The following is a 14,726-nucleotide window of genomic DNA, read 5'->3' on the forward strand; positions in this document are numbered from 1 at the left end:
AAAGATTTTTCTCAAAAGTGTTTTCCATTATGCGTAAAGCGTATTAATTACTAAAGAATAGGAGTGCATCCCCGAAATGAGCAGAACAAGACCACACTGTACTGTACAAACAGTAACATTCATTTCAGTTACACATACAGATTATCCTCAGCATTATAGAGACATGGTTATGGGCTCAATTTTTGTGAGGTAGTTTGCTAAGGTTTAGACTGAGAACCCTTGACATCCTTGCCATATATTTTCACCAGAATATTGTAGAAGACATAGAGATGGGCTCTTTTTAGTTGGGGCAGTGTACTCAGGCTTTTGGGGCTCTTGTCCTATCATAGCATCACAGTGTGTCCAATCCTGCTCCTGGAGGGCCAACATTCAGCAGAGTTTAGCTCCAACTTGATTGCCTGGAAGTTTATAGTGCATCTGAAGACCTTGATTAGTTTGTATAAGGTGTGTTTAATTATGGTTGGAGGTAAACTCTTCAGGACAAGTTTGGACACCTCTGGTCTAAGAGCAGGGGTATCTAATCGACCTATCAGTAAGGCCCTCCCCTCGAGTGCAGATGAGCCAATGATAGTTGAGTATTAGTTGCATGGGGACTGGAACTTGGACATATTTAGGTGTCAGCACCATAGAGATTGCGTTTGATGGTGTTTATGCTACAACAATGGCAAAATGATGTGCCTGGGGTACTTGTAACACTGGTTCCAGGTATCATGATAGGATAGGCAATAGAAATTGGAATTTATTTTATTATTCAACATTCATTTTCTGATTGTCATTCTCTCATTAGGTTACAATTTTCATCTGCTCAAGCAGAACGTTACTGTCATCTTGTGCTTCAGCAAGGTATCTCTGGCTAAAACTAGCTAACGTTAAAGTTAGTGAGTCCATGCTAACGTACAAACCTAAATGGCAGACTGTTCTCACATCATGTACAGTGTAGGTCAAAAACACATGAAGGTCTACATTTCAGTACCTTTCCATAGTAAACTGATTAAATGTAAAATTAATTAATTTTACATTTACTGATTAAAAGTAAATTAATTGAATCACCCAGAACAGTGTTAATCCTAGATTTTCATCTGCAACCATAACATGTGGCTTCTCCCGCTTGCATTGTGAACTTTAAACACTTGCTTCCAAATTAATCTTGTTACCCACCATATTTATTTTAAAATCTTTTATCCCTCCATGGCATATATTCAAGTCCTACTCGAATGCTCCTTGACAAGAGGTGGTCCTTTTGTGTCAAAAATTTATCAAAAATATCTTGGGACAAGGCTTTCACACTGACAGCTGTCATTGTAAGACAGTTAGCTACTCCGTTTGTTTGTCCGAGTGAGTAACTAAACAGTAACTAAAGGGGGACGGGGCTTACCGTCAAGTCAATTCTGCTCCTGGAGGTCCACCTTCCTGCATTAACTTCCACAGTTGCCTGGAATTTTCTAATGATCCTTGATTAGCTGGGTCAGGTGTGTTTATTTAGGGCTAGAGCTTAACTTGGCTTGGCCCTCCAGAAGCAGGATCATGGAGCATGGGCTCATTTGATTTGCAGCAGTACATAAACACCAACATCCTTGCACAGAGAGTTATCACGGCAAACACTGCTCACATTTTATTTTCAGAAAATGTACTTGTTTTCTCTAAGTATATTCTCTGGATTCTGCAAATTTATATATATTTATTCATCCATCATTCCATCTGTGGATGCCTCCATCTTTCCATCCATGCTTTTTTCCTTCCTCAGAAGTGGAATGTGAGTCAAACCAAGATCCGTGTGATTTCTACCGTTCTTTTCATTTTGTTTGGTTGTCTCCTTTTCGTCACCCTGCCGGCCATCATATTCAAACACATTGAGGGCTGGACTGCATTGGAGTCCATCTACTTTGTCGTCATTACCTTGACAACCATCGGCTTCGGAGATTTTGTCGCAGGCGAGGGCGAGCGACGCCAGCACGAAGAGAACAGTGGTGAGCAAAAATGGGACACACATACGTGTGCTTAGTGGTTTGCGAAATGGATTATAGCATCTTGTTTGTTCAGGTGGTTCTGAGTTGGAGTACCTGGACTACTACAAGCCCCTGGTGTGGTTCTGGATCCTGATTGGTTTAGCGTACTTCGCTGCTGTTCTCAGTATGATTGGAGACTGGTTTCGTGTCATATCCAAGAAAACAAAAGAGGAGGTATGTTCTCATGTGAAGCAATAAATTATGCAATCTTTAAACAACAGCTGCACCCACACATCTATGCAAGGCTTTAAAACCAACATGAAATTAAAACTGAACTTATGTACAGTGTTAATTCACCCAGAATAAAAATTCTGTCATAATTTACTCACCCTCATGTTGTTCCAAACCCAATGCAATGCAATGAAATACGTATACAGTATACATGTTGATCAATGTTTATATGTGACTAAAACCCTACACTAGCTATCATATAATGCGATCATATCTCTTCAAAAGACTTGGATTAAACCGCTGGATTCATCTGGATAACATTTATTTCAGTAGCTCGATACTTGATGTAAACATGATTATTAAATATTAGATATTTCATATTATTAAATACAAAGCACAAACATTTGTTTTATTTGTTTGATCCAAACACTGCAAAAATGGTGTGTGTCAAATAAAGAGAAGTTTTAAAAAAGACAATAATAAAACCAACATCTATCTCCAGTTCTCCTTGCAACTATCAGAGTTTGGTTCCCTATTTCATAATTCACCATAATGTTGCTCCAAACCAGTTTGCTGTATTTGCTTTTTTTTTCTCCAATGGCAGATGATGGCAGATGGTCATTTCTGTCAAGCGCTAAATAGGGAAAAACAGCAGAGTCAAAGAAGTTTCATTAAAATCCATAGACTTAATTTATATATTCTATGTATTCTGAAGTCATATGATAGCATTTGTGTAAAGAACAAACTAAAATATTTTTTAAATGAAGTCATTTTTCACTCTTAACATTCTCCTCTCGTCCAGCTTAATTATTTTCGTCAAGGGGGGCATATACCGTTTCGAACAGCATGAGTAAATAATGACAGAATATTTAGTGCACTAACCCAAAAATATTATTTTGTAATATCAATCTATTTCTTTTTGGCATATAGGTTGGAGAATTTCGAGCTCATGCTGCTGAATGGACTGCTAATGTCTCCGCTGAGTTTAAAGAGACACGCCGGCGACTGAGTGTCGACATTTATGACAAATTCCAGCGTGCTGCATCAATCAAGCGCAAACTGTCCGCTGAAATAAACCTCAGCCCACCTGTCAATCAGCAGATGACACCAGGGAAACGTGCACGTTCAGTTAACCTTGGAGATGAGAGAGAGGTGTATCCCTACACGTTTGCACGAAACGGAAGCTTATTCCTCAACGGTCTCATACCGGATTATGCTGACTTTAGGGATATCACTAAAATACAAACAAAATGAACTGGAACTAAAGATGTTCACTGATAAACTGTGAAAAGATAAGATGCATAAAAAAGAATACAACAAAAGAAAAAATAAGGGGGCAAAGAAAAGACATTTTATATAAAAGAAATATGCCCTAACTTTTAATGTGGACAAAAATCATTGTTTTCCATTGACGGCCTTGCATAAGTAGCCATGTATTCTAATTAATAATTTTGTTAGCCACGTATAACAAGTTATTTGAATTTATATGATTACAGATTAATATACTGTAGATGTTTCACAAGCTTTCTGTGGCAAGGCTCTACAAGGCATGACAGTCTTTTTGCTGCAAGAATGGGCTAATATAGACAGCCTAGCAACTGCAGTTGAAATGAATGGGAATGCTAACGGAGAGTTCTCTTGAGGTTGTGTCTAACACACTACAAGACTATGTCTACAAAGCCTGACTTTTGGTTCTGCCAGCATAATGAAGTCACAACCAGAAGAGTCACAGTCAACAGGTAAGTGAAAGTGACGATAGCAGTCCTGCTGTCAGTCATGTCAAAATGATCATATTTATGAGATGAGCACACATGAACATCACCACAATGTCATAATTACCAGTGACAGAGACTTCTTTAAGGATTGTTTTAACTGTCCTATTGAAAAGGGTCACACATTGGCTGCTGGCTGTTTTTATTTTTATTTTATTTTTTTACCTAATGTATGTGGTAAAAAGGTGGTTTCACCATTATTTGTACAAAAAAAAAGGATCATTAGGATAATACCCTTTCAAAAGGTACTAATACCATTTTGTTTGATTTACATTTTAGGTGCTAATCTGTACATTTAAGGTAATATGCACCATTTAGTGGTAAATAATGTGCAAAGGTGTAAGGTCCCCGCACTTGGCCCAAAGAAGGTATCCAATGGTGGATGAAGGTTTCTTGCATGTTCTGTCTTTTCAGCATGCAAATATTAGTTTTAGGTTAAATTCTAATCTGACTCCATTTTATTATGACCTCGAATTTAGGATGAAATGTAAATTGGTTCATCTGTTTCTAATTCTTCTTCTTCTGACATTTGATTATTCTAGTTAACTCTTTACTTTATTACGCGTTCATTATGAATCTATGTCGCTCAGGGTGTATCACGCCGGCCGATGTACATGTACCCCACGGTCACAAACCCTCCAGTCTGATCATTAGTCAGAGGTTCTGACTAACTATTTAATAGACCGCTTCATGCTTGTCATTTTTAAATAGTGGTTAGCCCCCTACAGTCACCTATGTAACAACTGAGTTAAAGTTCAAACAATAATCAGAGGTTATGGCTAGCACTATGATACTTCAGTAGTGTTTCTATCTAGCCTCCTATAGTTAGTCTAACTATATAACAACTTGACTAAAGCTGAGACAATAACCACAGGTTATGGCTAGTACTATGAAATATGCCAGAACCATGCTAGTACTCCAATAGTATTTTGCGAACACACTTCATCCTATGGGCTCATTCCAGCTACAGAAGGCCCTGATCTTCTTGCAAGATTTCCTTAAGTACTCTGACCAAGATAAACATCCCCCGAAATGGAGACAAGGACTAACAATTGGAATTTGCATTGATCAAGTAGAGTTATCACCTTTTGGGACAGAAGGTAATTTGCATGAAAGGCACTGGGAACTGACCTCTACAGTGTACAAAATATCTCTAAACTCTTAGGATCTGTATTACCTTTTAGTTTACTTCTTGTAAGAATGAGACCATTGTACCAGACGCCCTGAGACAATTCAAATGATACCAAACATAACTGTAAATATCACTTCCATTCATGTAGAACATTATATTCTACTATTGACCATTCTGAGTGAAGGGAAGGATGAGTGAGGGGAAGGAAGGGGATGAAAAGGAACTGATGCATATGTGAGAGAGGCCTTTTCCCGCATTTTCTCTCAGTGGGATGTGGAGACAGATGTCTGTATGTTAATACACTGTGTGTGTGTTGTCCATCTCAGAAGTTCAAAGTGTCTGAGGTTCTGTAATTCTTACAAAGGTATGCCTTTTGAAGGGGTACTGCCCCAGCAACAGCTTTTGTTCTTTGTTGTCTGACTGAGAGTGTACAACAGGCATCCTCAAATCTGGCCCACTCCTGCAGAGTTTAGCTCTAACCCTAATCAAACACACCTGCTTGTAACTTTCTAGTGATCTTGAAGACATTGATTAGCTTCTTCAGGTGTGTTTGATTAGGGTTGGAGCTAAACTTTACAGCAGATTGGTCCTCCAGGGAAAGATTTGAGGAAACCTGGTGTACAACTTCACTACAGTATTCAGGTGCTGGTCATATAATTAGAATATCATCAAACAGTTGATTTATTTCACTAATTCCATTCAAAAAGTGAAACTTGTATATTATATTCATTCATTACACACAGACTGATATATTTCAAATGTTTATTTCTTTTAATTTTGATGATTATAACTGACAACTAAGGAAAATCCCAAATTCAGTATCTCAGAAAATTAGAATATTACTTAAGACCAATACAAAGAAAGGATTTTTAGAAATCTTGGCCAACTGAAAAGTATGAACATGAAAAGTATGAGCATGTACAGCACTCAATACTTAGTTGGGGCTCCTTTTGCCTGAATTACTGCAGCAATGCGGCGTGGCATGGAGTCGATCAGTCTGTGGCACTGCTCAGGTGTTATGAGAGCCCAGGTTGCTCTGATAGTGGCCTTCAGCTCTTCTGCATTGTTGGGTCTGGCATATCGCATCTTCCTCTCTTCCTCTTCACAATACCCCATAGATTTTCTATGGGGTTAAGGTCAGGCGAGTTTGCTGGCCAATTAAGAACAGGGATACCATGGTCCTTAAACCAGATACTGGTTGCTTTGGCACTGTGTGCAGGTGCCAAGTCCTGTTGGAAAATGAAATCTGCATCTCCATAAAGTTGGTCAGCAGCAGGAAGCATGAAGTGCTCTAAAACTTCCTGGTATACGGCTGCGTTGACCTTGGACCTCAGAAAACACAGTGGACCAACACCAGCAGATGACATGGCACCCCAAACCATCACTGACTGTGGAAACTTTACACTGGACCTCAAGCAACGTGGATTGTGTGCCTCTCCTCTCTTCCTCCAGACTCTGGGACCCTGATTTCCAAAGGAAATGCAAAATTTACTTTCATCAGTCCTTTTTGTCTTTTAGCCCGGGCGAGACCAAGCGGCAACCTCCCGCTCCCTCTAGTGAAACCAACACGGAAGTGACTAAAACTGCAATTCATCGACTGGCCGCTGGAGGCTGGCTCCAAAAGGGAGTCAATCACATTGACTCTCCATGTTAAAATGGCCAACTTTACAGCAGAAAAAAACATGTTTACAGCCTGGTACAAAAAATTATTTTGATCTATATAGCTAATTTTGCCCTCCGTGACAACTGTGAGGGGGGTGAATTTTTTTATAACTCATCCGTTTAAATTATATTAAGCCTTAAAGTTCTGCATAATTAAGGGCGTGGTCACTTGAGTGACAGGTGGACTGCCGCGAGCTCTGCTCCAGAGTGTGAAACTCGCTAGTGCGAAACTTAGAAAACTGGCTTTAAAGATTTGTATTTGTACAGAGAAAATAATTGTAGGTAGGACACTGGGAATCTGGCAATTAGATGTTTTAATCGTTATTGCTTACAGTGCTTATATGGAGCAGTTTGTTAGATCGCGGTCTCTCTCATTTGTTTGTCTAATGAAGTGCCAACAGATATAAAAGTACACAATAAACGCAGTAGACTTTAATGGACAGTAAAACAAAGGCAGAATACCGTGTAACCCCAGGCTAGCACAGTATTGACGAAGGAATGCAAACATATGCAGAGCACTGTAACTTATCTGAGATTTCCAAAACAAAGTCAAAGAACGGTAACAGATGTTATACTGTGTTCTGCCTTGGTTTCTCCGGGGCTTTTCTCCATGATACTTAAACACATGATAAAGGAGGTCATTAATGTCCCAAAATGATCAATAACTCATTTTCGACCAAAAACGAAGTTATGGTGTTTTGTCTTTGCATGGCAGCACTGCTGTCACTATAGAGGGGCGTGGTTTCAGCTCAGCTTCACCCACATCCCGCCTTTTGCCCATTTTCGATTATCCGGGAGTGACGCGGTGACGCTTCAAGATGGCGGTCGGCTCCGCCCACTTTAGGCTTCAAAAACGCTTTACAGAAACCTACGGGTGACGTCACGAACACTACGTCCATTTTTTTTTACAGTCTATGGGCGAGACGCTTCTGACGCTGTCGGTTGTTCAAGAGTGGCTTGACACAAGGAATGCGACAGCTGAAACCCATGTCTTGCATACGTCTGTGTGTAGTGGTTCTTGAAGCACTGACTCCAGCTGCAGTCCACTCTTTGTGAATCTCCCCCACATTTTTGAATGGGTTTTGTTTCACAATCCTCTCCAGGGTGCGGTTATCCCTATTGCTTGTACACTTTTTTCTACCACATCTTTTCCTTCCCTTCACCTCTATATTAATGTGCTTGGACACAGAGCTCTGTGAACAGCCAGCCTCTTTTGCAATGACCTTTTGTGTCTTGCCCTCCTTGAGCAACGTGTCAATGGTTGTCTTTTGGACAACTGTCAAGTCAGCAGTCTTCCCCATGATTGTGTAGCCTACAGAACTAGACTGAGAGACCATTTAAAGGCCTTTGCAGGTGTTTTGAGTTTATTAGCTGATTAGAGTGTGGCACCAGGTGTCTTTGGGATTTTCCTTAGTTGTCAGTTATAATCATCAAAATTAAAAGAAATAAACATTTGAAATATATCAGTCTGTGTGTAATGAATGAATATTAATATACAAGTTTCACTTTTTGAATGGAATTAGTGAAATAAATCAACTTTTTGATGATATTCTAATTATATGACCAGCACCTGTAAATTTACACTACACTTCTAAAACTACCATTCAAAATTGTACATGTTTTAGGACCAGGCTGCTTCCATCTGATGAAAAAAGATAAATAACATGACTTCATCTCAAAATCACATAGAACTGTTCAATGCATCTACCAACTGCACAACATTTCTAGATTGTATGCTTAAAATACATTTGGATTTTTTGTCATAGACATAAGAGTATGACTTTTCATAAAGCTTTTTTGAAAAGCCACTATACACATAAATTTGACGACTCAATGCATGCAGCCAAAGCCTCTTTTCAATGTTTTATGGTCTCACCCACTTCATTTGTGTGTGTGTTTGTTCAATATTTTTGATGATATATAGATTTCACTCAAAATAATTAAAAACAATTTCTCTGCCTTACAGTCCTTCCCATTGATTTCCTATGATCAATCACCTTTGACCGCAAACAGCCAATGTGTGCCTTTTTTATGACCACTCATCAAATGAAGGCCAGGTTTTTTTTTTTCCAGATTGTGTATTTCTAAAAAGTAACCAAGTTCTGGACTTGAGGAAACAAAAATTAAATCAGTCAAAAATGACTGAAAAGCTTTTTGTGCTAAAGCAGAGACTGAATGTGTTGATTTGTGACTTGAGGTCTGAAGTGGACTCGAAGGCAGCAAAAGAATCTGAGCACAGGGTGCTCAAGTGTAGGGGGTCATTGTGGAGGCAATTATAAAAGTATTCTTCATGTTAACATACTGCTCCAAACATAATCAACAAAGCTTTTAACACTACAAGTATTTGTGCAGTGCAGTGCAGCTTCAGTTGAACCATTCCCATTTTTGATGTGCTGCATGACTACTCCAGGCCCTTTTTCCTGCGTCCTTGCTATTCGTTTAAGTCTCTACTCCATTTCAAGTGAGAGCACTCTCAATAGCTGTTTATGCTTTTAAAAATTCACAGTCTGTGGATTCATGGCACCTGGGAAACATGCATTTTAACAATTCACAAAACATTAATCACCATTGAGCCATTTGAGATTTTGGTATGGAGACAAAGGTTAGGGTCGTGATTTTTCTGTGGTAATACAGCATACCATGGGTGTATATTAGGACCATTTATTGTTTGGTTATGGGATCTGAAGCATCATTTGGACCCAAAATGATAATGCATGGCATCAGACTTAAGTGCATAAGATGCTCTTCGCATGAATGTTTGGTTCCATGTGGATTTAACCTTCTCTCTTTTTAACCTTCTAACATTATTCAGATAATCGTTTTGGTGTTCTCAAATAGCCCTTACAAAATCAGCTTTACTGTACAAAGCAATTGATTGCATTGAAAATTAAGTAGGATACAATTTTTTTTATTGTTGCTGATATATATCCCTCAACTCAAGCTGATCCATGGCTAGTGGGCAGCTTCAACATGTGCAGATTAGAGAAGCTCAAACATTGACCTTTTCCCATGCAGACAGTGAAGTAGGATATGAGGAGAGTAATTGGATTTCAATGGGAGAACATACTCACCTTTTTGCTGATGAAGATGACGCTGCTCCTTATGTTTTGTGTTTAATTGGGAACAGGTGCCTTCAGTTCACAGTTAATTTTTGTTTCCCATGGCAACCCTGACAGGCTCACAGAAGGCTATCCAGTATTTAATCAACTGATTATTATGAGAGAACACATTTGAAACAGTCACTTACAATCAAATGTTTTGTTTCAAGTGTATCCTTTTAGCCAACATAAACTACCATTCAAAAGTGTGGGGTTGGTCATTTTTGCTTTTGGTCACTTTTAGTGTCAGATATTTCTGCAGCCCTGGACTAAAAATCACCTTCTGCAATCCTGACAAAAACTGCTTAACCCACCTCAACCAATCAGACCTGTAACCAGGAGAGCTGAGTAGATTACTTTTGTAGTCTGTTACTGATTTCAGATTACATGATGAAAACTGTAGTCAGTAACATCATCTAGGTTACTCATTTTTGGTAATGTATTCTGACTACTTTTTTAGATGACTTTTTTCTCAAACTTGTTTTAAACTTACCCTCAAATATAATACCATATTGAGATATATAAACGAAGGGAAAGAAAATATGGTAACACTGTATAGTATAGGGGCCAATTCACATGCTAATAGTTGTTTATTAGCATGCATATTACTGGTATATTAGCTGTTTACTTATAAAGCACATATTCTGCATGACCATATTCTACATCCCTAATCCTACCCAATACCTAAACTTAACAACTTCCTTACTAACTATTAATAAGCAGCAAATTAGGAGTTTGAGGCAAAAGTTGTAGTTAATGGCTTGTTAATAGCGAGAATTGGACCTTAAAATAATTTGTGACTGAAAACATATTCCTTTTTTGTATCAGCATCATAAAATGCATTAAACATTTCATTTTACAGTGGGTGAATAGTGAGTTTATAAAAAAAGCTCATATTTAAAGGGGTGGTTTATTGCAATTTCACTTTTTTAACGTTAGTTAGTGTGTAATGTTGCTGTTTGAGCATAAACAATATCTGCAAAGTTGCAGTGCTGAAAGTTCAATGCAAACAGAGATATCCTCTTTTAAAATTCTAGAAGTTGAATGCCTACAAAAACGGCTGGTAAGGGACTACAACGAACTACTTCCCGGGTCTGATACGTCACGGACCCAGATAAACCCCGCCCTCAGGAACATGTAAGGAAGGGGCGAGGCCATGCTGTGCTGCTTTAGAGAAGAGGAAGAGAAAACTAGGGGTGCACGTAAAAATCTATTCATATATGAATCGCGATTCTGTCTTCTAACGATTCTAATGGATTCACAAGTTTCAAAATTAATGTTCTAAAACAGCCGTTCTTAATACTGTTCCTCGCGTCGCCCTGCTCTGCATCTCTCTCTCTCTCTCTCTCTCATTCAGATCGTCAGATCAGCTCCAACAAACTGTTCCAATTATACATTTTCACATAGCAATGAGAAGCGTTATACATGGACGTGTGTGTGGTTGCGGTACTGTATTAAAGCTTTAATTAGAATAAAACCGTATATTAAAAGCTAACATAAGCAGTAGCATAATAACAGCATATCTAAAAGTATGAGACAACAAACATACCATTAAGAGCCGTGCTTGCACAGTTTCTGCGCGATCCTCTTCACTAATATCCTCTGCATCTCAATCGGGCTCAAATTGATAAGCAATATAAACGAAGCCATTGTTTACAATACAACCGGAGCACATGTCGCTGAGCTGAGGGGCGGGACATTTAGACGCACGCTCGGCGGTTTAGCCAATCACAACACACTGAGCCAGCTAACCAATCAGAGCCCAACACGTATTTCTGAGGGAGGGGCTTCATAAAAACAGGAAATAATCGAGGCGTTTGTCAGAGAAGGGACAGAGCGGTGTGGAATAAAGGTAAATTATATGAAAAATAATGCGTTTTTAAAAAACGAAGCATGAACACATGTTAGACTGCACCCCATAAACACAATCAAGCCAAGAAAAAAAACCACCCCTTTAATGAAATCATAAAAATGTAAAATAAAAATAATTGAAACACGCTAAATATTTACTGACAGTTAACTGGCGTCAAAGAACTGTAAACATGCAAATGTGTTGTGAAATTATTTGAAATATTAACTTCCTCCACGATATTTCAAGTAATTACTTTAAGGTGTTTTGCTGACAAAAACATTTGCGAATCCCTGCATTATATGAACAAACATTAATAAACATAAAAACAGATAGTTTTAGAAAGGAACATTAAAGAAATCTATAAATGATGAATAATTTACTGCCCTTGTGTGAATATGTAATCAAGTAATCCATTAAAAGTAATTAATCTGATTATGAATATTTTAAATGTAATGCACTCTAATTACAAGTACTAGATTTTTTGGGAACACTTTATTACTATTATAATAATATAAATTATGCATAATTTCATGCAAGTAGCCCTAAGACAAACCCTAAAACTGACCATATGTGACCCTGGACCATAAAACCAGTCTTAAGTTGCTGGGGTATATTTGTAGCAATAGCCAAAAATACATTGTATGGGTCAAAATTATTGATTTTTCGGTAACACTTTAGAATAGGGAACACTTATTCACTATTAACTACGACTTTTCCCTCAATAAATTCCTAATTTGCTGCTTATTAATAGTTAGTGCGGTAGTTGTTAAGTTTAGGTATTGGGTAGGATTAGGGATGTAGAATAAGGTCATGTAGAATAAGGCATTAATGTGTGCTTAATTTGTACTAATAAATGGCTAATATTCTAGTAATATGCATGCTAATAAGCAACTAGTTAACAGACCCTAAAATAAAGTGTTACCGCTTTTTCTTTTATGCCAAAAATCATTAGGACATTAAGTAAAGATCATGTTCCATTAAGATATTTTGTAAATTTCCTACTGTAAATATATCAAAACTTAATTTTTAACTAGTAATATGCATTGCTAAGAACTTCAGTTGGACAACTTTAAAGGCGATTTTCTCAATATTTAGACTTTTTTGCACCCTCAGATTCCAGATTTTCAAATAGTTGTATCTCAGCCAAATATTGTCCTTTCCTAACAAACCATACATCAATGGAAAGCTTTTTGAAAAATTGATCCTTATGACTGGTTTTGTGGTCCAGGGTCACATATAGTAAGTACATTTAGTTAATTAATATTACTCAGTACTTAAATGTATAATTACACTGTAACAAGGACACCTTGATATAAAGTGTAACCGACCTTTTGAATCTGATTACGTAAAACAGATTACATGTAATCGGTTACTACCCAGAAACAATCACATCTACTGTTACTGAACTTACTGGAAACAACAAAATTGTTTTTCATGATCGTTCAATGCAAACCAAGTACACCAAAATATTTGAAAATGATGGTATTTGTGCTGATGCCTCATTACAGCTCAGTTTAATGTAACTGTATTGTTCTGCTTAGTGAGCACTGCAACCTCTGACATCCAGATCGCTGGGCTGAGACGGAGAGATTGCAGTTGCCATGGAGATCTGAGACACGTTTTAAGCCACAGCTCCACTCTGCTGCGAGGAATACTACGTTTGCCGAGCCATGACTGTAAATTCCGTCCTTCTCGTACCCACTTGACACTCTTCAGGGAATGAAGGGAGACAGACAAATCACACACAAGACTGTTTACTGATGAAATGTGTCCTCAGATGATTTACTCTGAAGGAGGCAGGATTTGATCTTTCTCTTGTAGTAGACTCACAGCTGAAAGCATTCAGGACTGATGCTTATAAATGAATTGAAGGCAACTAAAATGCCTTTTTCTTGTACAGGGTAGCTCTGGCTGAACAAAACGCACTGATTTCAATATGATTGCGATATTTAAGTGCTATTCTGTTTCGTCTCCGCTTAGTTAACAACACAAAGAAAGAAGCAATTAAGATCTTTAGGCTGTTTTTTAACTGTGTGTGAACCAGATTCTGTGAGTGACAATATCATTTACTGTATATCATAGCCATAGAGCTGCATCACAACTGATTTCTGAAGGCTTTTGAGAGCCTCATTTTTATGAAATTGGTTGCAAGTTTGAGATGGTTGTAACCCTCACAGTCACAATGATGATGAACATGGTGAGCATTTTCAGGCATCAAAAGGTGAAGAGCAGAGGTTAGACAAAGTGTTACCATAACAAAATGACGTGAAATTGAGCTAGAAGCATTTACCTTCCTGTTCTCGGATGAAGTTTGTTTCAGACTGAATCTTTTATTTACCAAATGTGCAACAAGTTTCTCTAAAAGCACAGATACATTGGGAAATCTACCATACTGTATGTAAGCATGCAAATTCTGCAGTTAGAATTTATATTGCATTTTGTAATAATACACAGTATTTCTACACTATAGGATCACTTAATGGCAAAGGTCAAATGTTTTAGGGGTGAAATAAGAAAAATAATGATTGTATGTTGGTGCTCTGCATCTTTAAGCCAAAATAAGGGGAGTAAAGCTGATAATAAGTGTGATTGTTAATGGATTCTTAACTGCACCAGCCCTTTTCAAATAAACTGAATCACATACATTAGATGTGTTTTCAATGGCTGTTCTGTGGCAATAAATCTTGACAGTAAATGGGAATTAATGGTGTTTCATTTTGTGAAAGTTTTTGAATGCATTGTTCTGCGTATGGCCGAGTCACTGCAGCACTGATATATGTCAATACTATGTTTACAATATTGCTAGATCTAAAATCCAGAGGTTCTTCTGTATCGTCCCCATTTATCATCATATTGCCCAGAACCTAAAACTTGCTCTGTGGTTAATTATAGACATAACAGTGTGACTTTCTGTAAAGATGCTGTTGATGACTTGACTTGACTTGACTCGGAAGCTTACAGATAACACTATTCTTTAAAGGTACCATATCAGTCGGGACTAAATTTGTTCCATAACTGCAGCAGAAATAGTGC

At 37.9% G+C, this 14,726-nt stretch overlaps 1 protein-coding gene across 3 annotated transcripts in view; it reads left to right on the top strand.

Annotated features, from left to right (window-relative positions):
• Positions 1-14,582, top strand: part of kcnk2b (potassium channel, subfamily K, member 2b) — a 56,131-nt gene extending 41,549 nt beyond the window's left edge. The window contains exons 5-8 of one of the 3 annotated variants that reach the window (XR_009267615.1): positions 1,745-1,967; positions 2,041-2,180; positions 3,108-3,916; positions 13,235-14,582. Coding sequence is in view for 1 of the 3 variants with exons in the window: in XM_058756191.1 (XP_058612174.1) it covers positions 1,745-1,967; positions 2,041-2,180; positions 3,108-3,431 (687 nt within the window). In the remaining 2 variants the exon portion in view is untranslated. Of the gene's footprint in view, positions 1-1,744; positions 1,968-2,040; positions 2,181-3,107; positions 5,530-8,709; positions 10,333-13,234 lie in introns of those variants that run through there. The other 2 variants (XR_009267616.1, XM_058756191.1) reach the window with 2 other exon arrangements.
• The last annotated feature ends 144 nt before the right edge of the window (positions 14,583-14,726 follow it).

The sequence above is a fragment of the Onychostoma macrolepis genome, chromosome 20, assembly GCF_012432095.1.
Source record: "Onychostoma macrolepis isolate SWU-2019 chromosome 20, ASM1243209v1, whole genome shotgun sequence".
NCBI classification, from domain to species: Eukaryota; Metazoa; Chordata; class Actinopteri; order Cypriniformes; family Cyprinidae; genus Onychostoma; species Onychostoma macrolepis.